This window comes from Neodiprion lecontei, chromosome 1 (assembly GCF_021901455.1).
Source record: "Neodiprion lecontei isolate iyNeoLeco1 chromosome 1, iyNeoLeco1.1, whole genome shotgun sequence".
Taxonomy (NCBI): Eukaryota; Metazoa; Arthropoda; class Insecta; order Hymenoptera; family Diprionidae; genus Neodiprion; species Neodiprion lecontei.
In genome coordinates this window covers 39767712-39795694 of record NC_060260.1, presented here as the reverse complement: position 1 = coordinate 39795694, position 27983 = coordinate 39767712, and the positions used below count along the sequence as shown (strand labels likewise).

At 35.6% G+C, this 27983-nt stretch overlaps 1 protein-coding gene across 7 annotated transcripts; it reads left to right on the top strand.

Annotated features, from left to right (window-relative positions):
* LOC107217049 (E3 ubiquitin-protein ligase AMFR) lies at positions 1–27983 on the top strand. 7 transcript variants are annotated; one of them, XM_046729944.1, is made up of 8 exons: positions 1–213; positions 1702–2488; positions 16009–16266; positions 18722–18877; positions 23253–23575; positions 23722–24109; positions 24314–24555; positions 24647–27983. In XM_046729944.1, the coding sequence occupies exons 2-8, from the start codon at positions 2222–2224 to the stop codon at positions 24861–24863; spliced, it is 1851 nt and encodes a 616-aa protein (XP_046585900.1). In that variant the 5' UTR covers positions 1–213; positions 1702–2221; the 3' UTR covers positions 24864–27983. The 7 variants fall into 7 exon arrangements, with proteins under 7 accessions (XP_046585900.1, XP_046585889.1, XP_046585894.1 ...); XM_046729933.1 differs by having other exon boundaries at positions 1–322; XM_046729938.1 differs by having other exon boundaries at positions 1–334.

Genomic DNA, 27983 nt, shown 5'->3' with positions numbered 1-27983 from the left:
GGTCTGACCGCAAAGTGAAAAAGATGCGTGTGCAGTGTGCACGGGTACCGAGTGTCAGCCGTGGCACGAGAAGCCTGAAGGTTGTCAGTCGCGTAGTCGCGATTCCGCGGCCGAAAATCCATCCCCAGTTGAGATAATAATCCCGGAACGGATTTCACACCGTATCGGTGAAAAATTAGTGCGTGGCGGGTGCAGAGTTCGGAGTTTCGCAACGTAAGGTTACAATTCCGTCGATATTATGTCAGCAGCCTCGGTGCTGCTCGTAGCGAACTGCTGTTAGGATCCAGGAGAGTTAAAATTCGCCGACTGGGTTACGACAGAGGTACGAAAATTGGTGCGGTATCAACGCGGAGAGTGATAAGAAAAAAGAAAAAAAAAAAAAAACAACAAAACTCGCGCTGCTTGACCCCTGATTACGTGCATCGTATAGCTGGCAATTTATTGGTTATGTGTCGCGTAGATTTGCCGTTGAATTCTCTAAATCTCTCCTCGGTATCGAAGAAAAACTCGGCGTTGCAAACGCCGCTTTGCGCGTGTGTGTATGTCCCCCCTCCCTCTCTCACTGTCCCTGCTTTCATGCCTTTCGTCCTTCTCCTTTTTTTTTTTTTTTCCACCCAATAATCACCCGTACGTATCACACAGGCAGGTAATCCTGGGAGGGGCGAATACTTAATTTTCTATATTAATACAAACTCGAATAAATCTTCCCCCCCCCCTCCGCAATTCCTAGATCCGCGATTATATTTATGTCCGAACAGCAGTCGGAGTGAAATGACGGACACATGTAATTTCCGTATCCTATAAATGATCAGTCGATGTAAACTTCGATGTGAAGGAAAGGATTTACCGTTGATTTAGTTTACAACCACAAGTCTCGCATATTATAATATTCATATGTGAATAATGAAATTCGATACCGAGACAAACAAACAAACGAGATATTTCTTTCCCTCCTTCCATCTCTCTCTCTCTTTCTTTCTCTCTTTTTCTGTCGACGACTCGTCTCAAATGCTTTCCCCGGATCGCCCTCCTTTCTTTTTTTTTTTTTTCACTATCCCCCCCCTATTTCCCCCCCCCCCCCCCCCCCCTTCCGCGTTCTCTCGACCTGTCACTTCTCTAGGTATATGCCGGACCTGCGTTTCTGTTCATCGACGCATTGACCGCAGTGCCGAGTGCACGCACCGATATATCACAGTTTGTTTTTGTTCGTCGTCTCTGTCTATTAGTTTTGTTTTATTTACAAACGTCATATAATTTTCGTCGTTGTTTTTTCGGTCCTGATCTCCGCGGTCCGAAATTACATCTCCTTCTCGGTTAAGTAGTCTTAAACCCGGTGTTACATAACCTCACTATTTCGAGTCGCGAAGCCGGTCGTCATTGTTTTTTTTTTCTTTTTTTTTTTTTTTCTCAAATTTTACCGGTATCCTATCAATTGAACCTCGTAGCGCGAGAGCCTGATTCATAAAGTGACAGCAGTGATATGTGAAAGATTCGTGTAAATGTCATAACTTTTACATGTTGTTTTTTCCCCAAATTTTTTTTTTTTTTTTTTTTTCACACCGTTTCGAATATTCAAGAATCGGTGTGAAAAATTGAAAAAAAGAAAACGAACAAATGAGTAGCCCAAAAATCAAAGGAGTTGTAGTAAACTGAGTAGTATACCGTACAGTCAGAGTAATTTTTTGTCGCATTCGATTTCAGGTTTTTAAACTCTACCGGTGATCGTCGGACGTCGAACATACATATTAATAAATTGGGGAGTGAGTGTTGGTGTACCTAAAAATAACTACCCGCATCTATTACGAAGCGCCGCATCGACTTAAATAAACATTAAAAGCAAAGCAAGATCAAGGAGAACGAGACGCAGAGAGCCAAAAATAAAAAAGCAATTCGTCAAGTTTACAATTGTAGTAAAATACCGTGAATAATTGCCGGCGTACTTAAATATTGCGACAACAATCGTGTTTCTTTCAACCAGGTGCACGCAACTCCGTGACGACCGAGAGTAAAAAGTTAACCGAGTAGAAAATATCGAAGAAAAAGAAAAACAAGCGAGAGAGAGAAAGAAAGACGAGGATCGACGAGGTGATCCAGAGAACCAAGAGAAACGCATTTGAGGTGAAACCAGCCTGTAGTGAACGGTGGTGGTGGTTGTGGTGGTTGTCAAGTAGTTGCACTTGACCCAAGTGCGATTAATTAATTGTAAAAATAAAAAGTAAAAATGCCGATGGTTTTTCTCGACCGCTTGCCGGTCCCGAGCTTACGCGCTTACACCTCGATAAGCATCGCGATATTGTCCTGTTCGATTTACTACGCTGCACAAATCGTCAAGGATCCAGGATGGCGGAACAATCATCCGAACTCCTTGGTCGCCGCTGTGGGAAACGCCACCGACAACAATGCATCGGCCATTGTCGATTCCAGGACCCTCGGTGTTCACATGAGGGAACTTTTTGCCTGCATGGTTCAGGAGCCGGGATGCATATGGGTGAGTTTCACTCGACACTTGTTTTTTTTTTTTATATATCACGAAGATTAAGTTAGTAACTCAACTTAAGCTAGCGTGTTTAGGAGAACTCGTTGGAAAATTGGTAGACCTTGGTGAACAAAACATACTCGTATAATTTTGAAAGCAAACTACTTGAACGTTATTCGGATGTTGCGGAGTAATGATTGATACTAACTTCAGTCTTGTCCTTTTTTTGTCATGTTGAAGTTGGGAACGTGTCGTGAAGATTCATGCTGAGAAAAAACCGTTAATTCGTGATTTTGGAACTGTTTGAAACTCAGTAAACCGTTATAACAGAAAACATACTCATATTTCACAATCTTAGTTGCTTAAAAATCATTGTAACAAATAAGAAATTGACGATTTTATCCCCAGTGTTTCGTGAAGATAACGTTCCTAACTTCAACCTCGTTCAAGTATGAGCATGAAGTTTAAGTAGCGTTACTGTAACGATGCTTGTTAATGAAAAATCGCTACTTCGTGTCTTTAAGAATTTTCGAGAATTAGTAAATCATTATAAACAGAATATAGTTTAATTTTGTAAAGCCACTTGCTTGAAAGTCGTTCTTAAATTGCCCGATAACGATGATTCGTTAGTCTGAGGTTTCGTGACGTTAGTTAACGTTACTGACTTCAGCCTGATGGACAAATCGAGTCTTATCGGCAAGAGAGGTTTTGAAATTGCTAATGTCACTGTAACGATGGATGATTAGGAAAATGGTATTTTGGTGAAAATGGTATATTATTTATGGTGGATTAGGATGTGATTGAAATTCAGCCTTACATCCATACGAAGTCATAACGAAAGAAATATACCCATATTTTAAAAAGCCTACTTATCGAAAGTCATTCTTCTAAAATTGCGCAATAATGAATTTCTTCCTAAGGAAATCATGAGATTATGAAATGAAAGCAGCGAGTTTTTCTGAAAACGCATCAATACGTATAAAGATAGTAGAAACCTCTCCAGAAATATGAAATTCTTAGACTATATTTTAACGCGTAAAGTAGCTTCTATATTTTTTAGCGTAAATTAGTTACCCATGACTCAACGACCGAGTCGAGGTGGACTTTTTATTTAGATAGTCGATGTCGACAAATCCGTTATCATTTAGAGTTGTCACAATTTATACATGATAATGTTATTACTCGGCAAGAAATACTTATATTGTTATCCAAAGTCTAACGCGCAATCGGACCATTCGTTTAGAATTCATTTAGAAACTATATTCCTTATCACAATCGGATAAGTAGTTTAGATTTCTCTCACTCGGGTTTTCGATATCTAATAAACAGTTTAAAAATGAAATTCTGCGTTTCAACATTGTCTTTTGAATCACAGAGGAACCTTTTTTTACTTCAAATTCATCCTGATTACGTAAAATTTCACTTTTAAAAACGTTCTGTCTTTATTCATCGTAGCGTGTACATTCCGTGTAATATTCGTTACCACGAAAAAAAAAAAAAAAAAAAAACCACCACGTGCAACATATACACAAGTAATTATACTGCTGATCACCTTGTTAATGGTAAGTTTGAAACCCGTTTCTTCCCGTCCAATAATTTCGATGGCGAATTAATATTTTCTATGTAAATGTATATTTGCATGCAGCGGCACCGAATCCATTAAATATGTCATCAGATTCTAATTGTCAATGACAGAGAAGAAGAATTTCGTCACGTACGTTGATAATTCTCTAAAACCATAGCAACCGCGTGGTAAATAAAATAAAAAGTTCCGCCACGTTTTACAATCGTTTTGTTACATTTTTCAACAAGTGCGGGGCTCACTTTTGCAACTTTGTTTTTTTTCTCAAACTACGTGCCGATGATTTATCGAACGAGATCGCTCGCACACGCATACGATGTGCATCATTTTATAGTGCAGAATCCGCAGTACGCGTACAAGAAGAGCGGCGACTGCGCAATTATAGCAAGTAAAGAGATCACAAACTGAAATTAATCAGCAGACGATCGTCTCGCGCCTTTCTTAAAAACACGTATGTTACACACGCGTGTACGTACATATCTACCTACATTGTACGTACGAATATGTTGTTGCCGAGAAAAAGTGGGTGGATGTGACACACTTGTATGTCTGACGTATGTATGCACGTAGGTATAACCAACGTGCGCGCCAACTAGAGAGAGAGAGAGAGAGAGAGAGAATGTATTTGGTACATTGCGTCACTGCGACACCCGGAACATGCCAGCATAGGTACCCATATGTAATAAATACATAGGTAACAAGGTATATATATATCTATGTTACATAGACATTGCGAATGCAACGAACGAATGCCATACGTTATAGCATATACGTATCATATACGCGCGCGTGTGTGTGTGTGTCGTATTATGTGCATGCGACGATGATGTAAGACATGCGGGGAGAAGAGAAGAGAATTATTATATATAGAGCGACGATAGAGCGGAAAATCCAGATGTGAAATACGTTGGTATGTGTGACGATGTATACGTACGTAGAGAAAGAGAGAGAGAGAGAGAGAGATATCGGAGTTTCTTCTAAATCGCAATCCTGCGCAACTCCTGCGGCAGTGATTCGCTTACGTCGGGCAGGCAGACAGACAGGCTCTCGTTATGACGCGATAAGATGAGACACAGACGCAATGTTAATTGTACGTCAATTTATTTCTCCCTGACCCTGTCAGCGCCTCTCGCTTCTCGCCACTGCCGCAGAAAACTGCAACACATCTTTTGCACATATGTATATATACCGTATTACATATGTTGAGCCACAATTTTCTCACACTCCGACTGCTGCAATGCGCGCGGCTTTGTCTGTGCCAAATTTTTGCAGGCACAGAGCGGCAAGAGAAGCTGATTGTGAGAATGAGAATGGATTGTTGCGACGCAACGCGATATTCTGGTATTTATCTGGCCTGTTTCTTGTTATTGTTGGTTATTTTTATATCGCCGATTCTCCGGCAACGTTGCTGGCAACTAAATCTCGACAAATAATATGTAATTTCATACGCTTAGTCGGTATTTAGTTACCGACCGAGTACAATATCACTTATCTTCAAACGAATTAAAGTTAAGAACGACGAAGAATAATAATCGATTATTTTGTCAAACTCGATCAATCGCAGGACTCGAATTATTTCTCCTTGCAATCGGTATTTTTGGTTTTTTTTACTCACGTGAACGACGCTGTATGTACTTGCGATGTAACTGTACGAAGTAACTATTTTATCACGAATGGCTGATGTGAAAATAATGCAGTAAGCGCTATTCTAAATTCATTGCCGGAGAATTGTTCAAAATTGGTAAAAAAAAAAAAACAAAAACTTCTGCTTCACGCGGGGGTAAAACCAGAAAATCTACACCTACTGGACAACATGAATAATAATTCAATTGGAGGAATACAATGCTTAGCATTATTTTTATGTGGAAAAAAAAGACTGTTTTCTGAATAATTCTGTTCGGCATATTCACGTCATTGTTGCGTAGGCTTTGGATAATAGGAAAAATAAATGACATCCTGCTCGGTCGGTAAAGACTGACTATAGCGTCCTCTTAAAATCAATATTTGCTATAATTTCATTCACTTTAGCTAAGGCCTTAATATGAGGGGAAGAAAAAAATGTTAATATAGGTATTCTTTCGTTCATTTCGCACTGCAATATATCATTGTTATCATTATTATCATCATTATTATTATCGACCCGTGAAATTCTTACATACGTGATATGCGATGTTTTCGGATAAAAAAATAAAAAAAATAAAATAAAAAATTTAACGCTGCTGCAACACGACGTCTGCTAAAATGCGTTGACTCGGCGGTGATTCGCATCGACCCACATTTTAAAAATCCCCTTTAGATACAACAATATTTTCATTCACACGCAGAGAAGGAAAGAAGAAGAAAATTTCGTCAAATCGCATGTACTTGTACGTACGTAATACGTAACATAATGCGTCGCAGAATTACCGCAGCCTTGGTCCAGTGATACACTTTTCTGGCGGCAAAACAGTTATATATATATATACACACACACATATATACGATGTTTACATAACGCTATGTATACGTACCCGGTTCGCAAATATTAACCAAATCTATTTTACCTCTCGTATCAAACGTGGGCTTTGATTATTCTCGGTATTTTTATTCGTGTGTAACACGTATGTGCTATTAATATTAACATTTGTTGGTTCCTGAACGCAATTTACCACTTACCATTTGATTAACATTGGAAAATAATTTTAGTCGTTTCTGAATTTTTTTAAATCAGCAACAAGGCAATGTACACAAATGTCCGATACAAATTTTTTTAGGGAAATTAATAATGCTCTTCAAAACAGTTCTCCTATAATTTTTTGACAATCAAACTCTTTCAAAAGTTATTTAAGGTTAAAGTTGAAATCGTATAAGAATTCGATTTTTTTTAGGGCTCAACAGCGAAAATACTGGATTTATAACAGAATATTATCGGTTATTTTTTTCTTTTTTTCTTTATACGTAAAGTATTTCGACCGCTACGAAATCGTGTTATTGAATCAGTTTTCAACTTGGGAAAATTTATTTTTTCCTAAACAAAGGTGCTTTCAAAGTGGAATTAGAAATATTACATAGTATTACTCGTAATAATTACAAAATAAATTTGCTTAAGTCGAAACCTAATAGCGGTTGAAATACTTTACAAAAATAAAAAAAAAAAAAAAAAACCGACACTATTTTGTTATAAATCCAATATTTTCGCTGCTAATCTCGTTTATCGTTTTGCAACATACAAATTGCATATTGGGAACCGTTTCGCTTATACGGTTTCATTCGCAATCACACAGCCATTCTATTCGCTGCACCTGTTATTATTATACCAGTCTCTACCGGTTTCATCATCTATCTGTAAAATATTTCGTCATCTTTGTTCGTGACTTCTTAAATCTTTTTTTTTTTTTTTTTTTCTTCAACCACTTTTATTTTTCACGATAATTTTTTCTTTTAATTTTGTCTGCCCGTAGGTCATATTTTTTTATTTTATTTTTTGTTGTAATTTTTAACTTCTTTTCCGGGTGAACGTCGGTTGATTATATATATATATACGTGAATATATATATATATATATATATATATATATATATATATATATATATATATATATTCACGTACCTCTTATCGCGTTTAGTTCCCACTGTTACTGTTGCAACGAACGATGGAAACCTCTCGAAAATAATATTCAACTTACGGCAATTCGCATTGCATAATAATCAACTGTACACCTAGTATTATGCATGAACATACCTGTACATACTTATATGTATATGCACGTACATATACGAACAATCAATCAATTAATTAAGATTAATGATTAAAATGCTTATGCTGTGTAAGTTTTATACCTGTAGTATATTTAATCGGACCTTAATTAATTACCGAACAGCTGAATTTTCATTGATTCGTTAATTTTCCAGCAATCTGGTTGCCTCGTAAATATTTCGTTCAATTATATAATAACAATGGGAAGAAGAAATAAATATTCCTCTTTATATTAACGCTTCGTTGTTACATATGTGTGTATATATACATATAGATAATAACGTCAAGAAACGTCAAGGATATATTTAACTTGATCGAATAATTGATAACAACATGTAACACGATTGCAATAATCGAAGAATGTGTTAAACAAGTTGTCGGTACTAACAACGATCTACGTGACTACATTTTTCTTTTCTTTTCTTTTTTTTTTTTTTTATTCGTTCCCGGCAATCTGATTTTTTACAGCCAGAATAGTTGTTAGAATAAATAAAATGATTACGGCTGTTGCAAAGCTTTCATCGGTTTACGTACGCGCATAATAATAAAATACAACGCCAAGCTATGTTTCTTCTTTTTTCTCGTTTACGTGCAATAAGGAAGTGATTCGCATCCCTTGACGAAGCGGGGTCTTAATTATTTTTAGCAAGGCACACGCGTTTAAATAAAATGAATAATTCATGCGTATGTACAAATCTACATCGTCATCTGCCAAACCTACGTACACAGAAAATGTAAACGAACGACTCGTTTTTTCACTTTTTTCACAGGGTCCGGAAATCCCCGCGAATAATATCGCTTTAGCGATTCTCAATTATTTCGCATTAGCATCTTTCTAGCTTATGTACGCGTACATGCGTAAACACCTGTGTACACGTGTACTTTATACATATATTTACTGTGCTTGTTTGCTCATTTATAATCAACGGATTTGGAACTGCGATCAAATTGACTCATCGATTTTATACATAAAGTATATTAAAGTATGTAAAAAGGTAAACCCGGCGAGATTCAGACCTTGTAACGATTTTTTTTCTCGACATTGATTATTTGTTTCACTTTTTTTTCTTTTTTTTTTCGTTCAACGCAACGAAACGCAATTTAACTCTCTGTTATTTTTACAATTCATCATTTGGCTTACAGAGATCTGTAATAGTAATAACAACAACAACAACAACAACAATAATCGATGATATTAAGCACGAACGAATGAATGAATAAACGATCACACGAATAAAACACCGACAATAATTAATTAATTTAAAATCCTGTAGCGTAAGTATAATTAAAATGGCGTTAAGGCCACGTAGTACGTCTACCCTTACCGACCGAGCAAACTCACCCTTTTTCTTCCTTTTCTATATTACGAAAGGAAAGGGTTGAAATTTCGACGGTGCATCGCTAGGTCGGTAAAGGTGGGAGTACTAAATAATCCTTGAGGAAAAATTGTATTTTTCTTGTTAAAAATCACTAATTAATTATACACACACATGTATATTTATGTGAAATTTGCGTGCAGGGAAAATGCTCGCATAATAATCATCACAGCAAGATATGTGCCGTAATTTCCGAGTAATTTCAGTGATTACTTCTTATTACGCAATTTATGTGCGAATATGAGTTACATTATACCGTTTCATAAAGTATACAGTGTAGTATGAAGATACTAAATTATACCTGGTGCAGTCTCAGCAGTCTGTGTTGGAAATATTTTTTTACTGTTGCCTGAACACGGTTCGGCGAAACCGTACTGAGGTCATTCACACCTGTACGGAAACAAAAAAGAAGACAAAAAGTAAAAAACTATTTTCTTTTACGCACTCACAGCATATGATATATTTTTTTTTCATGTTTATATATATAATATATATATACATATATATATATTTCCACTTTTCTTCGACTTTCACGACGCGTAACTATACGAATTTAAAGTCTAAAAAATCCACTCGAGGGTCTTTTTTTAGAGAATTTAATGCCCTGCAAGAATATGCTTGGAAATTTTTTTTATCCTCAAACGGTTCAATGGTGACGGCATTTTTGATGAAAAAAATTTTTTTTTTTTGCATTTCATTTAAATGGGAAATTTCAGATTTTCAAATTTCAATGTAAAATTTTTTTTTTATCCCTCATAATTATTAATATTATCATCATTATGTACCAACATTTCCTCATTGATCCTTGTTGCAATCTTTTTTTTTTCGTCCTCTTATCGAAACTCGATTTTACGTATTGCAAGCAGAGAGCAATAAATAAAAATAAAAAAACACTTCTCCAGTTTCCGTAGAATCGCGTTGACAAAAAAATTCTTAAATTGATTTTCCAATTTTCCGTTTTTCATTTAATTAACGCGAGAAAATAATTTTTATTATTTCCGAATTTTGTTTGATCAGTAACGAGTCAATGTGTATAAATGTCCGAAACATATTTCCGGAGGGAATTTAATGTCAGAAAATTTAGTTTCGAACAGTCATCATTTATTGTATAATGAATTGTTTACACAAAAGATCGGAAAAGGAAAAAGAAAAAGAGAAAAAATAGCAGTTCAATTTTTAGATTTTCTTCCTCGTTATTTTGCACCGTGTATTTACTCTTTTATTCTTATTTTTATTACCTTTCTCTGTTTAAATAATATTTCACAGAAATCCGTGTATAATAATAAGATATTAAAAATTTAGGAAACCAACTGCGACTGTGACTTCGAAAAGATTTACATAATAAGTTTAATTTTCGAACTTCTTTTCTCGCGTGATTAGAAGCATCAGAAAATTACTAAATAAATAAATTTTGTATACGTATAGCAATAGGGAGAGTATAGGAGGATATTAGGAGATAAAGGAAACAAAAAAATTCGACGTTCGACGGGATCAAATTTTCGTTGGATTCTGATATTTTTTTTCCTGCAGATTTTTTTCTTTATTCGCGGTAGTCGTGAAATTTTGAAAAATCGTGAAGTTGAATCGGAATCTAATCGAGACCCCGTAATATTGTTGCTATAAGTATTGCAATGAGTTTTACGTACTTCTTATATTAGTTTACCGTGACATGAATATGGCCTTGCTAAGAGTCCGTGACCATTTGTCCGAGTTCAAACTCTCTCTCTCTCTCTCTTCATGACAAATAGGATAAGTAGGATCAAGTCGATAGAATAAGTTTAAATTTAATCACCTTATGAAATCGAAAAAAATTATGTAACGCCAAAAATATAATCAATCAATCTCTCTCTTTTTCTCTCTCTCTCTCTCTCTTTTTCTCATAATTCACAATACCATCGACCAGTGAAAACTACGAGGCGAAGTAAAACAGCGGAATTTAAAATTTTCTGCTTTTATTTTTCCTCGTAAAATTTATTTCAAGTTTTCCAAATCACTTGTGCGTGCAGAAACGTTTTAATACTTCAAAAAGTTGGAATGAAATATATATACATATGCATAGATATTATATAACTTGTTAATCGCAGACGTTCATGATTTTATCGAGGCATTCGAAATCGTAATTCGAAATTCCGGATTCTTGTTTAACTTTTTTTGAACAACTACACTTTTTTCTTAACTACTCTGAGAGTAAGAGGAAAAAATAAAAAATAAATAAAAGACGATACAAAGGCCGACTTCTTCCGGCTGCAATATCAATTTTTTTGCAATCACTGTATGTAAAATTACAAAAGCTGTTGAGCGGTGAATTTTTTTACTACCATTTACTTATCTTAATAATAATGATGATGGTATTGCGGTTATTAACGCTCGGGATATACATTGCGTCAGTATTCACAATAATATGACGTTTTTACTCTTCACGCGGATTCCCATTCATAAACGCGGCAACTGATTCTCACCTTATGACGTATGTAGATATACGGATTAGATAAAAATCTCATATGGGCTATTCCGCGTCAACCGGATCAGTCATCTCTCAGATATTTTTTTAATTTGGCATGTGGATTGTGTAAGGGGAGTTAGATTTTTGTGCCAAAGCGCGAATCTCATAATGCAAAATTCGATTTTTTATTAACAATAACAAATTAGACTCCCATTTTTTTCAAAAATTCATAACTTCGGCAACAAATTAGATACAATTTTTTTTTTTTTTTCAAATTACGCGGAAAGCTCCATAGAATTTAAAAAAAAATACGAAATGGTAAAAAAAAGTTGTTATCAATTGTTTATTTAACAATTAATTTTTCAAAGATTTTTAAAACAGTGACCGACACGATCAAAAAATTTTTTTTAAATTCTGACATGTTCCTTGAACTGTACTACAACCTGTGAATTAATTCCAGAGGGGTGTTTTTCTTCGTTTTCGAGTAAAAAATCATTAAAGGTGTCGATGCGCATGAAATTGCGGCGCGTCGAGTCTCTACGTAATGGCGGGCGGCCGGTTGCCGTCCACCGCTACCCCGCGGCGGCGTCGCGGCGTTATTTTAGAGTCATTTTCACGATGTAGGACATGATTGAAAAATCTGAAAAAAATACTGTACCTTCACAAGGCCTGCTCAAAGCGATAAGTGAAGTTTCAAGAATGTGTTTTTCACCGTTTTTTTATTACAGAGATTCAAAATAACAGTTACGCACCATGAGAGTGCACATAAATGATAATAATTACATAACTTGCTACTTATTTTAGTACTTATAATCACCCCCGAAGATATGTGGAAGCTGCGAAATGAACGCACTTACAATTATATATTTCATACAAATAAATCGCTTATTCTATGGATACAATCTATTAATCTTTGATCAAACTGGGCATTAAACTTAGAAATGTGAGCAAAGGTTTTCGTCATAACTTACATGGCTATCTTAGCGCATAGATTTACGGGTAAATGACTCATCAGAGGAAGAGTAAACCCTACATTCTACAGTTTTTATAGATAGAGGTAAAAATGAATGGAATCGTCGAGTGCCTTCAACCGTTATTGCTTGGTTCAATCGCGGCTTCAATAATTTTTCATGTTCTTCGTGTTCGCTGTTGCTGCAGAAGTCAAATGCGATATTTTTTAATGCACTCACACTCCATTCGAATAATTGCCTTGGAGTCAAAATAAGATTTTCATTGGGCCGCTGTAGGCTTGCACGTGCAGCAAATCTTTTCACAGTTCCACCAATGCCATCACATGGACTTTTTCCATGTGACGTTGCAAAGAAATGCCATTCAGCCTCGACATTGAAGTCGTCAAAATGATGAGTCAAATTAATGAAGTTGCTTTTATTTTTATATTGTGCACTAGCACCGTCAGTAAAATAAATCATTTTCTTGATAACTTCACTACCGAAGAACTCAAAAAGCTTACCGATTAGTTTCTTCTGAAACAGATGGACCGCGACTGTATTATGTTGTAGATTTTCTGATATGATAACGAAGCTTTTATGCTTTAAGTCCTCATTTTCAACATAATACACAACAAAAGGATGGATGGTAGCTTGATTGTTATTCCAGTGGAAGCTTTGAATTTCATCTTGAACAACAAATGCATAGTTTTCAGCAAAGTCACCCAAAACTAAGAACTCCCCTGGTTGTAGACGATGTTTTCTGTCTTTCAAATATGCACTTTGCTGTTTAGCAATGAAATCATGTTTCTTGAGGGCTATCGTCTGTTCCTTTAGCGTCTCGAGGAACGTTTCCGTTTCTTGCGTGATCGTTTCTAAAACAGATCGATCCGTATGAGTCCACCGTTTGTAGCTAATACTTTCTACGAAATTATCGTCGAATAAACTTTCCATTTCGTGTGTAACCATATCAAAACTTGGACAACTACTACAATCACCGAGATAGCACAAAGGATTTGGAGAGTCACACGATATCTGTTTTATCAAATCGTGGTACGTTCTTTTGAATGTCTGACAAATTGAGCTAACCGCCACCAACATAAGTTTCACATTCTGGTGAATTTTGCAAACACAAACTGTATGTGTTCCTGTTGGTCCAGCTAAAATACACTGCTTTGGGCGGAGTTCCGCGAATTTTGTAAATCCAATTTTATCATTCGGATGCTGTTGCTTGAACGCGGCGTAAGCTTCCTTCAGATCACACAAAACAAGTCGTTTTTGGACTTGATGTTTTGAACCATCCACATCGCGAAGAGTGACAAAATCTTTCTGACCAGGCATGATCCGACTTATTTCATCAGAACAGTAAAATTCCACTACATGAGAGACAACATCATCACAAAGAGTGCGAGATGGTCTTGGATCTGGGGAGGATCCAAATCCACGCTCACTTTGCAATATTTTAGCTTTACGAGCCATTCTATATGAACAATCAAATTGTAACTCCAATTCTCTGATGGACCAACTACGAGGAGTCATTGTGAGATATTTAATTTTGTCCGCGACACACTTCGCGTTGATAAACAATTCTTTCACATCACACAACAATTCTTGCCCGATATCATTCTCAAGAAACATTTCCACACTGCTCTGTTCACTAATTGGTGAAGGTGAAACAAGATCGTCACCACTCGCATAATTATGATTCATATCACTTACCTCGTTTTTATCAGATGGAGTAATTGTGTTGCATTTGTACAATTTTATTCGACAATCCATGCACACATATTCTCCTAGGTCCGGAAACTTTTTCCGTAATGCTGGTGTCACTGGCTTTACCAAATTTCGCACCCAATTATGGCCAACTCTTTGGAAAGGATTACAGCACCGTTTCACATCTGTTGTAGACATTGCTTTCAGAAATGAATTACTTGTGTGAAGAATGAGACGATGTATTGCACTGATCGCTACACTGGTATTCGATTGAATGTTATGCATTTTGAAATGCTCGAAATTTATACTCGTTCAGAATAGTGCTTCACCCACCCAACAACTCTTCTGATTGGTTGAATTCCACCAATGGGGCTAACATAATGAAGGTGCATTTCAATGTATCTGACTTTAGCCAAATGACCCCTTCGCGGAATCGAGGTGGTGACCCGGACTACCTGGATAATGAAGGATTTAGGTGACGCATGCACAGGTGGACGTATTCCATATCCTGGAATATAGTGCTTCACCCACCCAACGACTCTTCTAATTGCTTGAATTCCACCAATGGGGCTAACATAATGCAGGTGCAATTCAATGTACCTGACTTTAGCCAAATGACCCCTTCGCGGAATCGAGGTGGTGACCCTACCTGGACTACCTGGATAGTGAAGGATTTAGGTGACGCATGCACAGGTGCAGGTATTCCATATCCTGGAACAACACTTGACCTGTGTTCGTAATTCATGTTTGAATCATAATGCGTCATAACAAATTTCGAATCTCTGTAATAAAAAAACGGTGAAAAACACATTCTTGAAACTTCACTTATCGCTTTGAGCAGGCCTTGTGAAGGTACAGTATTTTTTTCAGATTTTTCAATCATGTCCTACATCGTGAAAATGACTCTAAAATAACGCCGCGACGCCGCCGCGGGGTAGCGGTGGACGGCAACCGGCCGCCCGCCATTACGTAGAGACTCGACGCGCCGCAATTTCATGCGCATCGACACCTTTAATGATTTTTTACAAGAAAACGAAGAAAAACACCCCTCTGGAATTAATTCACAGGTTGTAGTACAGTTCAAGGAACATGTCAGAATTTAAAAAAAATTTTTTGATCGTGTCGGTCACTGTTTTAAAAATCTTTGAAAAATTAATTGTTAAATAAACAATTGATAACAACTTTTTTTTACCATTTCGTATTTTTTTTTAAATTCTATGGAGCTTTCCGCGTAATTTGAAAAAAAAAAAAAAATTGTATCTAATTTGTTGCCGAAGTTATGAATTTTTGAAAAAAATGGGAGTCTAATTTGTTATTGTTAATAAAAAATCGAATTTTGCATTATGAGATTCGCGCTTTGGCACAAAAATCTAACTCCCCTTACACAATCCACATGCCAAATTAAAAAAATATCTGAGAGATGACTGATCCGGTTGACGCGGAATAGCCCATATACGTGCAACGCTATGTCACACATATATATATACATATACATATACATATACATATACATGTATATGTATAGTTGGTAATTGCTGCAGCAACAAGTTTCCTTCAATGAATCACGAGACTCGTGACGAAAGGAATTATTGTATTTTCTCCAACGTGTAACATGCAACGGATTGAATAAATGTGAAGAAAAAAGACATGTAGTTAAATAAAATATCACGAGGTATTTATTGCGGAGATGACTAAAGTATGTTTCTGCTTTTCTTTTTTTTTTTTGTGCTTTACAGACGCTGATAAACATGGCGTACTGCGTTTTGATACTCGTCGGTAAATCTATCCAGAAATTGGTTTTCGGCGAGCTTCGAGTTTCCGAACGACAGCACCTTAAGGATAAATTTTGGAACTTCGTTTTCTACAAGTTCATATTCGTCTTCGGTGTACTCAACGTCCAGTACATGGACGAGGTCGTGCTTTGGTGCGCCTGGTTTACGGCTCTTGGATTTTTGAGCCTGCTGAGTCAGTTGTGCAAGGATCGTTTCGAATATGTGAGTATAATGAGTGATGAAAACACTGCACGATACTTTGGTTTGGTTTTCCATTTATATTTTTCTTTTTCTCTCTGTCTCTCTCCTGATTTTATAATTCGAAGGGAAGAAGATGAATATGAAAAACGCAATATTATCTAAATTTTTTTTCACTAGTCAAGCCTTTTTTCAAATTAAACTTCGACCATTAGTCCAGGGTGGAAATGTCATGGAATTCTGAAATTGTGGAATAGCTAGGGAAATGTCAGGGAATCGTTTATTATATATATATATCGTTTTTTCATACAAATACATCCAAGAATTTTTTTAAGCTTTAGACAAATTAGATGGAATACAAATGTTTTTTACCATCGGCGAAAGGTTCTCTTGAAAACTTTGAATATTCCTAAATGTTACCTTACAAAAGATTGCGCGCATCGGACAGATGGGACAGTCTGACCCAATTAGTGACGGTTCGTACTGTCGTAAAAAGGAAAAAGAAGAAAATGATGTGGAAAATGCGTTTATTGCCATCAATTTGCTGTAAACCAATTTTTCTGAATTGGTCGGGGAAAATTATAAGATTTTTGTCTGGGGAATTTCGTGATGGAGATTTAGCGGCCTCCCTGTAATTACATCTGTACGTGTAAATAAAATAGATATCAATTCACCCGAAATGTTATTTTTTTTCTTCTCTCTCGCTCTCTTTCACGCTTTACGCAATCGTCTAGCCTCAAGGTGAAAGAAACTGTCTCATCTATTTGCCGCTAAATAATCCAATTAGCAGCTGGACGATCCAATAAGTATCTTATACGTGCACAGTCTAGTTGCATGGTTATATTATGTTGTCTATTAGGCATCTTTTCCTCTTACAAACAGTTTATTATTGTATATTTACTGTGGTATTAAAATGAAACTTTTTCTTTTCATTTTTATACATCGTATTTGATGTTATTCTGCAGCTAAAAATCTTCAATATGTTTATTCGAATTAGTCCGATCGATATTTCTCTTTGTAAATGAGCCTTGAATTATTTGTACCTGTATGTCAAGAAATTTTTATACATCCATTGTAGATTTCAACATATTTTAACCCGCATAATTGGCGACGATAGTAGTTTTAAATTTCATCTCTGCTGTAATCTATTTATCTAATGAAATACGGAGAATTAATAAGTTCAAAAACAAACTGCACAGTATATATAAATATATAACGCGATTAAAAGTTTTTTATTATCCCCCTATTACTGTTATATAAACTGCGATCAGCTAATAAATACACGTGCCAAAACTTTCTCTCTCCCCAATATGTTTAATCTACAGAATAATAATAACTATTATAACTATTCACATAAGTTTATATTTAAACTTTGGTATTAATTGGCATGCCGGGATAAAATAGCGCGCATTCTATTTACACGGGACATAGTAATGCACGAAATGTGGCCGCAGATGCGATAAACCGGTGCCAATAATTTGTCAGTTATACAATGTATATATACATTATTGGTATGCATGTACAAGCTGTTGGCAGGTATACATGGTCTTGGTCATGGTCATAATAAATGCTAGCAGTTACGAATATTTTCAAACACCTTTTTTGGCAAAACTATTAGATACAGCCGTACGGTCTAGCGAAATTTTTTGTGCAGAGCTCGTCGATATCTTGAAACTCTCGACTTTCCGACTTGGCTTACAAATGTCATTGTATCTCCGAAACTATCGATCTGGTTGTAATAGAATATAGCCGGTAACCTAGCCTAACGTTGTAGCTATAAACAGAAAAAATAGGTATCAATTTCGGTTCAGCAGTTTTCAAGTTATAAGCGAACGTACGAAGAGATAGACAGACGCAAAGACGTTGAGTTTTATACTAACAAATTTTATTTATTTTTTTCTTTCTTTCAAGAATCTGTTCGTAGCGCGCGCCATTCGACTTCCTTAATTTTCATTGGCTGGCATCTATTCTCGCAGCCTGAAGCAAACATTCCTTGGAAAAAAACAAATTCCCTAGATTCGTCCGGTTGACAAGTGACAGTCAACCATAACCTCTCGATTTCCATAAGACAGTGCTGTCGCCTGTTGAGTTATCACGCTGGTTACATTTTTACGAAGTTGGCTGCGCTTGTAAACTAGACGAGTAGCAATTGTCGAGAAGAGATGAAAAAGAAGAACAGATGTGACACGTGTATTATTATTTTACTGTACATAGATTCGCTCCAGTGAAAATGTCGAAAAATAATCGCCGCTATTGCAGCCAAATTGCAAATTACGACCGAGAAGATGAATTTTCACACTCGTCACTCGAAACCTGTGTATTAAATTTATACATTTACAATTCGACGATGACGTTGATGACGGTGTGAAAAGTTAATTCCGCACCATCATTATTTTTTTTTTCACCTACTTGATTATATTCACTTATAATAATTAATTGATGAACGATTTTCACTTGTCTTTTTTTTTCAACTTTTCAGCTCTCCTTCTCGCCGACGACTCCCGGCTGGAGTCACGTCCGACTTTTGGGCCTCCTTACCGCCATCCTGGCTCTTTCGTCATTCATGTTGTTGATGTGCGTCGCGGCTGGTTTTTTCTTCGTATCTTTCAACACGTTTGCTTTTATGGCAGCCGAGGTGAGCTTTTGACAATAATAATTAAATAATGATAACAGTAAGATTATAACAACAACAAAGATAATAATAACAACGATTATAGAAATATTTAAAGAAATTAAACATATTATCACAGGACTGATAAGTAAGGGCATTGTTGTTGTTGTTGTTATTATTATTCACGGTGTTTTGTTTTCCCTCTCTTTTCTTACCTTATCTTTATTGCACGAGGTTTAATTATAATAGTATTATTTTCCAATATATTCATTCGTTTTTTGAACCCCCTGTGTCTGTAATATAGTATGTATAGGTGTACGAGTATGCATCGCACGGTTTTCCGCTTCGTTGACGCGTGAAAACGATCAGCTGGAACAGCCCCACGGATATTGAAACATAGCTGGGTGTTAAATAATATGATAATGCGATTATAGATTTTTCATTTTCTCGCCCTCGATAAGCTCGAGCTTGAATAAAAAAATTTCAATCATTTGTATCGTCATGCGTAAGATTAAAAAAAAAAAAAAACACGGATCAATGTTACCGTACAGTGTAAATCAGATCTTGAGGGTCTGAAATTTCGTTTAGTAATTTTTCATAGGTTTCATTTTGTTTATAATTCAACAATATTCAAAAGCCATATGGTTGATCATTTATTTTCCATATGTTATTCTATACTAGTCTTTTCGTATTCGCTGCGACTTTTCAGTCATTATACAGAAAATAATACACGAAAAGAAAGGAAAAATTATTCTTATCTCCGCCTCAATATTTGTCATATCAAATTATCATGCAATAATATCAAAGTGATCATCTATTCGCGTATCGTATTTATAATGATCGAATTCGATCGGTTCGAATGAAATATTGAACTTTAGTCCTAGTAGCGTAAACCAGTCTTTTTTTCCTTTAAGCATACGTAACTATTTTTATCGTTATTCGCGAGCGAAAATATTTCGGGATCAAGCGAAAGAATCATATGATTTTTGAAGTTATACTTCTTTAGGCGCGTTATGAAAAACTGATGAGAGTGAAATTTCAAGATGCGCGCGCATCACTGTAACACAAAATTAACAGGATGAAGTTGCCCACTCAACCGAATTCATTAAGTCTCGAAACAAGATGCGCGCGCATCACTGTAACACAAAATTAACAGGATGAAGTTGCCCACTCAACCAAATTCATGCGCGCGCATCACTGTAACACAAAATTAACAGGATGAAGTTGCCCACTCAACCGAATTCATTAAGTCTCGAAAAAAAGCTAAATATTTATCCACATGGTTTTAGTTTTTACAGTCACAACACGTGTTTTATTTTCATACAAGTGCGAATTATATATGTGGCAATAAAATATATTCAGTAGTGATTTAAATTGAATATTTGGATTAATATTATTTACTATTTGTGAATATTAGTGAAAAAATTGTGCTAAAATACTTTTTCAAGTGCTCCAATATAATTGAGGTTAGTTATCCGTATGTATTATTTATTGATATAAATTAAAATATCATTATTTAATATAATTAATACTAAATATTATTAAATTATCAATGTTGAATATTTATTATTGGTTTTTTTAATATTTACAAAATAAAGAAATAAATTTAATAGAACATTTAATAAAAAGTTCGTGACAAAAATTTAATAGATTATTTAAATATAATGTAAGACATCCGTTATTTGTTTTATTGTTTTTATTACATACTTCTTTTCTTTATCATTGTGTGACAGAAGATTTTGACATGTTGTGTATTTTTTAATGATGCCAAAGAAGTATACCTTCTCACGCGCGTACATAAGTACACGCACCCATTTTTTTCAATGTTTTCAAAGAGGAGAAAGAAAAAAAAGATTTCACCCGTCAACGTTTTAATTATGATCTCGAAAGTCATACGAGTGAAAAGTTGTCGGGCTCGACCATCAAGGCCAGAAAAATTAATCGCTAAGCTATCGCTTTTAAACATTCACATTTTCTTGCAACTATCCAAACGTTGTTCGTAGTCGAATAAAACATGCGCGATAAGTAAGTAAGAAGGATTCGATGTGCGCGTCATCGAATTCTTTATACGACTAGATTATTTCTTCTTCTTCTCAATCGGAGAATTTCTAAATTGACGAAATATAACGAGAAGGAATATTTGGTCGTGATTTTCGATGATTTCTTAGGAATTGTTTTAACGCTTTTATACGCACGCATAACTTGCGGATTTCTGTCGTCGGGAATTTGAAATCGATTCCCGAATAGCACTTTGATATTCAGAATCAGTTATAGATGTACTCCTACGAATATTAATTCAGTCTCTTATCTCCTAGGTGTAAATAATCAGATGGAAGCTGGATGTTTTTCTACTTGTTTCTTTTTTTCTTCTAACCAGTTTACAGCCGACGGCAATTTTGGAATAAAAAATTTCGTGTAAATTTCAAAAGTCACGATGTCGCGTCACTGTATCAAATATTTCATTACTGCTGGATCAACGAGAATCGGGAATATTACAATATTGCGAATCCGTCGAGATACGGTTTCTTCGAAATGTATCCGCGTGAAAAAATTTGTTTTTACATTATACGAAGACGTAAAAGAGCTGAAACGTGTTTTCTGTACTAATTTTATCGTTTTCCTTGTAAGAAACTCGAGAAGTATTTGTCATTTTGGAAACTCGTCGCAGAAAATGAAAAGAAGAAAAAAACACCCTCAACATCTTTATTCACCATTTTCTTTTTCTTTTTATCCCCATGTCTTATTATATTCATACACATCACATTTCACCAGTTGACATTCATTCTGTCCAACAGTTCTTATTGATTATTCAAACACCGCGCTGTTTCTCACAGTTCGTTACGTATTATATGTATCATAATTTTGGCATGCGAAATTCCACATTCGATTTCAATTCACGATTATTCAAATGTAATTCATTGGCGTGGAGCTCTGGAGAATTATCGACGACTCGAATAGTCGTTTCCATAAGTCAGATCGTTGTCATTGATTATTTTTACGTATCGAACAGATGAAATAAAACCGTTGCGGTGTAACTGTTGATGCTGTTTCAGGAATACCACTTTTTTCTTTTCTTTTCTCTTTTTGTTTTATTCTTTTTCTTTTTATCTCAACGAGTTTGAAATCGTTGTACATACATATTTGTGCATTGGAACGAATAACATTATTTTTTCAACTTGATCCAATATTTATACAGCAAACAAAGATGCAGTAAACAATTCGCGAACAAACACTTTTAACATTCGTCTTCATTTGTTAGTTATGTTATTTATCTCGCACCGGTGTTGTTTGTGTAAAAATTTTCGTTTGAACTGTCTTTGCCTGCTGTTGATGCGGCGAATAAATCAATGAAATCCCTGTGCGAATTTCGACCTCGTTTTATGATACAATGTAGAATTTGATTTATTGATTTGGTTCAAAGCGACTCGCGGTATGGATAAAAATTGTGTAACGAGCAAAAGGCGAAAATTACCACGTTTATTATACGGGATTTGGCGCAAATCAGGATATTATTCGTCAAGTTTTTTTTTCCGCCTACTTTGACTCTTAATTGCCTGTAGACTTGATATTATTAGTATTTACAGATTTCCAGAAATTATTTAAAAGTATGAAACACCAGTGAATTCTAGTCTCTTCAAGACTTCATCGGAATTAATGCCAATAAGAGAAAGCGAGGTGGACATTTCGCATGTTACAGAATTTAAAGTGATATAAATTTTGAATAACATTTACTGACACCTATTAGGAGATATTTGTAATTTCTGACATGAATAATCAATGAATAAATCCGCTGCGATGATTTGAAAATTTTAGAAAGTATTTAGTGCCAGCATTGCATCTCGAACACGATCCTTGGCATTGCGGATAATGTATCGAAGCAGTTTCACCTCGACGAATATGGAACGAAACTAATAATAAAAAACGATTAACAGTCGGTATTGTTCATTGTTTTCAATGCCGTTGGCATACGATTTATGCACAGATAAATAAATTGATGTCGAGCAACTTTACTGCATAATCATCATCTGGTTTTATGTTTTTTCTTTCTTTTTTTGCCGTTTAATCAAGTATGACAGATTAATGTTCGTCAATAACAATTCTTTTTCATATATCCAACGTATTAAATTGCTTGTAAAAAATACTTTTCACCATCTCCGTTCCATACTCCGAGCGTATAATTTTAGCTGAAAATTGCAAAGAGCGATTTGTGTTTCACAGTCAATTTTCCCGGTATTTTCAACTTGATTCTTCAAAAATCCCCTTTACAATATAAAATCTGGACAAATATTCGACCATGGATATCAAAAATTCTAGAAAGTGACCCTGAATTCTGAATAGCAAATGGAAAATAAACTTCTTTAGCATAATATTCACACTTTGTTACTCCTCTTTGTTTCAGTGCATTCTATTGGGAGTGAGAACGATCCACGTTATGCTACGCTATGCGATACATCTGTACGACACCCGAGGAGCTGGTAATACATCGCCACGTTCCTGGGATAAGCGAGGTCCGCTAGCCTATTACACAGAATTAACTTCGGAACTTACCATACTGGCCGTAGACTTCCTTCACCACGTTCACATGCTGCTTTGGAGTAATATATTCCTGAGCATGGCTTCTCTTGTTATTTGTATGCAGCTCAGATATCTATTCCACGAAATTCAACGGCGTATAACAAAGCATAGAAATTATCTTGCTGTGCTTAGTCACATGGAACAAAAGTAAGTTGGTTGTAATTAAATGTACAGAAGCTAAGATTTTCATTTAAGTTTCAGTCTGTAATATTCAGAGTCGAGAGAGATTACATGCAAGACAGTTACTATTAAGGTCACCGTTAAATTATCCTGACAAAATTATTTCTTCTCAGCTATCCGATGGCGTCGCAAGAGGAACTAGCAGAGAATTCCGACAACTGTGCTATTTGCTGGGAGAAAATGGAAACTGCTCGAAAACTGCCTTGCGGACATTTGTTTCACAACTCGTGTCTACAGTCTTGGTTAGAGCAGGACACTTCTTGTCCCACGTGCAGATTGGCCCTGAGTATGCAGGCCAATCACAGGGAAAACGCTCCTGAAATACCCTCCGAGTCCCCCACACCTGCACGTCGTAACGATAATCACTTCTTCCACTTCGACGGATCCAGATACGTCTCCTGGCTGCCCAGCTTCTCCGTCGAGGTCACCCACAACAGGATCAGAGGCGATATTTCTGCCTTGGCGCACACCAACTCACAGCTTGATGCTATGGCCAGACAAGTGAGACAGATTTTTGACGTTTCTTTGCTGTTTCTTTTCTTATTGTTTGAGAGATCAAAGTTGAACTGATTCTCCGGGTTCGATGGCAACAGGTTTCAGATTAATGAAATGCGTTCGGTTCATCGCTGAATAATAAAATTACCCAACTTTTGGCCCCATTTGAAGTTCGCTCCTTAAATTGCAATGGCTGCTTTTCAATTTCAGGTCCAACAATTGTTTCCCTATTATCCTCGCAACGTGATTCTCGAGGACTTGAGAGGGACTCGATCGATCGAAATCACAATTGAAAACATTCTGGACAGCAGACTTTTGCCCCCGCACCACGTTATTGAGGAACCGGAAGCGGAGCCTGCGACTACGACGCAAACCACGACGGCTCATATCTTGCCCATTCCTTTGGTCCAGGACACCTTGGATCCGAGACTCGATATACCAGCCGCTGATAGGTAAGCTTGTGCAAAGAATTTTCAGCATTGTTGTGATTTTTGTATTTGTCTCTGAGTTTGTATTGATGTATAATAAACTTGGCAACTTCAGCGGAGAAGAGCCGTCTAATCTTGGCGGACGATTCTCGAAATCGTCAATGGAAAGGGAAAGGATCCTGCAGCGTAGGAAAGAGCACATGCTTCTGACGGCTCGTCGGAAATACTTTGAGAGACATCCGCATCATAACGAGTCTGATACATCGTTGGACGTTTCATCACCGGTGAATCTGAACAACGTTACGCCGAGGATAAGTCTTTCTCATAACTGAATAGAAGCCACCGCAATGCTTGCCAGATCGCAGTTTATTAATCTTTGACTATAAAACACAGTTCAGATTGTCGATGCGATCGAGCTGTGAATGATTTAGTCTAGACGAACTCTCTCGTTAATTCATCTCCGTTTTACAAAATCGGTGGAGAAAGAGAGCGAGAGTGAGAGGGAGAGAAAGGAGAGAGAAAAAAAGAGGTAAGCTCACGAGGAGAGAAAATCATCATTTTAATACTCGCGCTGAGGGATGATATCTACTGTTGGAGCCTCGCTGCTTTTCATTTAATGATAATATATGTAAAAAGATTTAAAAAGTTTCACTGTTTTACCTACCAGATATAGCTTTGTGCGATTTACTGCTCATGACAATGCGAGTTTTACACAATTTCGAGGCCCGAGAAATTTTTCTTAATTCTGTTCGATGGTTCCGAAGAAAGTAGATCACTTCACGATTTGCTACGGCTTCAACCATTCAATATTTCATCCATACTCGATGTGCGTCTGTCGCAGGGTTATTGATACACTTTGAGAAACGGTTATGGATATTTCGTTGTACGGATGGTTGTTTTATTCTGAATTTTATCGAACCGAAAATTTCATTCTGAAGGCATGGAAACTGTGAAGGTATAATAGACGTTCCTACAGTTGAAGATTTTTGGCGGTTGCCCACATACTGCGAAATAGATCATTTTTAGCATCGCAGACGTGCTTATAATGCTCTACATGTACACATATGTTATACCACCCAGTAAACACGACGTTATACATGATCAACAATGGCGCACTAATAAATTAATAAATGTTATAATGCGTGTTTCGGAATAATCGTTAAGACTTCATTCAATTTATTCAAAAGACAAAAGAGAACAATTTTTCTCCCTCATATTCTGATGATATTGTACACTATATATTTCGTCATAATAATAGTTATATAATTAGTTCTGTGTTTCACTAATCAAATCCCAGTTTCAATCGCTTTCCGTTCGCCTTACGGATCATAGGGTGCATTATACTCTTGTCAATTTCGGACCTGAGAAATTATATGGTTGTCTCGTCAACTTTCACGTTGTTACTACTTATGTAGCGAGTCCGATCAAACTGTTTCTTTATTCTCAACGATTTTGTCTTCTACTTTATTATCACGATTCCCTGTGTCCAGTCCACGCGTGAAATTGCTAAATAAATGAAAATGAACAAGTCGAGGGTACCCGACTGTAGAGAAAAATATATTGAATAATTTTCTTGCGCAAGCATAATAGTACCTGAAGTGAGATTATAAATCATTTGATTTTTACTTTTGAAATTAATATCATTTGGTTTCGTAATTACTTTTATTCTTACAATCTTCCATCTATTTCACGTAAATTTGCCAAAAATTATTTAGAAAAAAAAAAAAAAAAAATATACATCTGTAAATTGAAACAATTTGCCAAATGCAATTGTTACGACTGTGGAAACGCGAAGTTTGTTTGATCTTGAAATTCTTGTGTGCATCTGTAATCATTGTATCATCATCCCCTACTAATCTTAAGAACAGAGAGTGAGAGAGAGATAGAATATTAGAAAAAAGTTCGCATATTTTGGTACCATAGTTTTATCGTTGCTTTCAACCATAGAAGTTACCGTTGAGATCTCTTACGACGTGTCTTTTACATTATTGACTTACTACTTTCGAGAAAGAGAACATCTCAGCCCATCTGCGTCCAAAAGAGGATAAACGCGGAATAAAAGGAGTTGCTTGATTTAAATTCGTATAGATATTATCGCGGCAAGTATAGTTATATGAAGTATCGTACCAAATTTAGTTGAAAGCATAGCAGCAGTATATATATACAGCAGTTGAGACATGCGGTGACGTGATATATCACGACATAACATAATATAATACATCTTAGCTTTGTAGTATGCTATTTATTTTTGATTAAGAGATATAATGAATAATTTAAAGATTTAAAAAAAAAAAAAATATATATATATATATGAAAATAAAAGTTGAAAAAAATGTGCGAGTTGTGCATAACTATTTTTTTCTCTTTGTGTTTCAACGCTGGATTTGAAGTTTAAAAAACAATCCTAGCTTGTTTTTGTGATACAATTGAAGTCTACATGTAATGAACATGTTTCTTATAATTATTACTGTTATTTTTTTCATTATTATTGCTACTAATATTATGTAATTATTTCGCATAATTTTTATTATCATTTTCATTTTGAGCTTGCATATTTAATGTATAAAATGATAAATTTGGAATAGAAATTTTGTATAGACAATAGTGTTACACCAATTTTTCACTCATTTTCGTTTTACACTACTCTATTTGTTTTACTCAATAGTACGTTATTGTAAACAATTATTCGAATATTTATTTTCTAGACGTGATAAGTAATTAGTTAATAATAAATAACTGATAATAAGGATGAAAAGAAAGAAAAATAGATGAGTATCAAGAAAAAATAAATAAATATTGTTGTGGAAATACAACTCCTTGTGTATGGCGATAAGCCAGTTAGAAAATAAAATTGGGCTTTGTGTGCCAGTTTTTTAAAAACATGAGTAGTCAACATATTTGAATTCACGATTTTACGAGACGCAGTTGATTCCTTTCAATAAAAATTAAATATGAACCAGTACAGGAGGAAGCAAAACAGGAAATGAAAGAACTCCATAGACAATAACGCTCTTCTTCAAGATTTACTTATTGCGTCCATTAATTGCGAATCTGCGGTAGACAGTTGGTAAAAAAAATTTATTTCAAGAATATCGGTGAATTACCCTATACATAATTTGAAACTTGTATTTAAGTTGACAACCGCATATTATATTAGAGTCTAAATTTTGAAAAACTGTCACAATATCACTAATAAGACATATTGTACATCAGTTCCTCCATGATGTGTTGTAAATATAAATTAATTTAAAATGATTGAGGTGTTTTTTGTTAACGTTTACCCAGAAATTATGTGACACGGGCAAACAACAGGAGTACAGAACAAAAAGGAGAACTTATCTGGTATTAAATATGCTCAGTGTACAGAATTCAAGAATGGTCACCCTGATGAGCAGAGCAATAATTGCACTCGTAAAGAAGTTGAGCCAGTTGTAGTATAAATGGAGATTGCA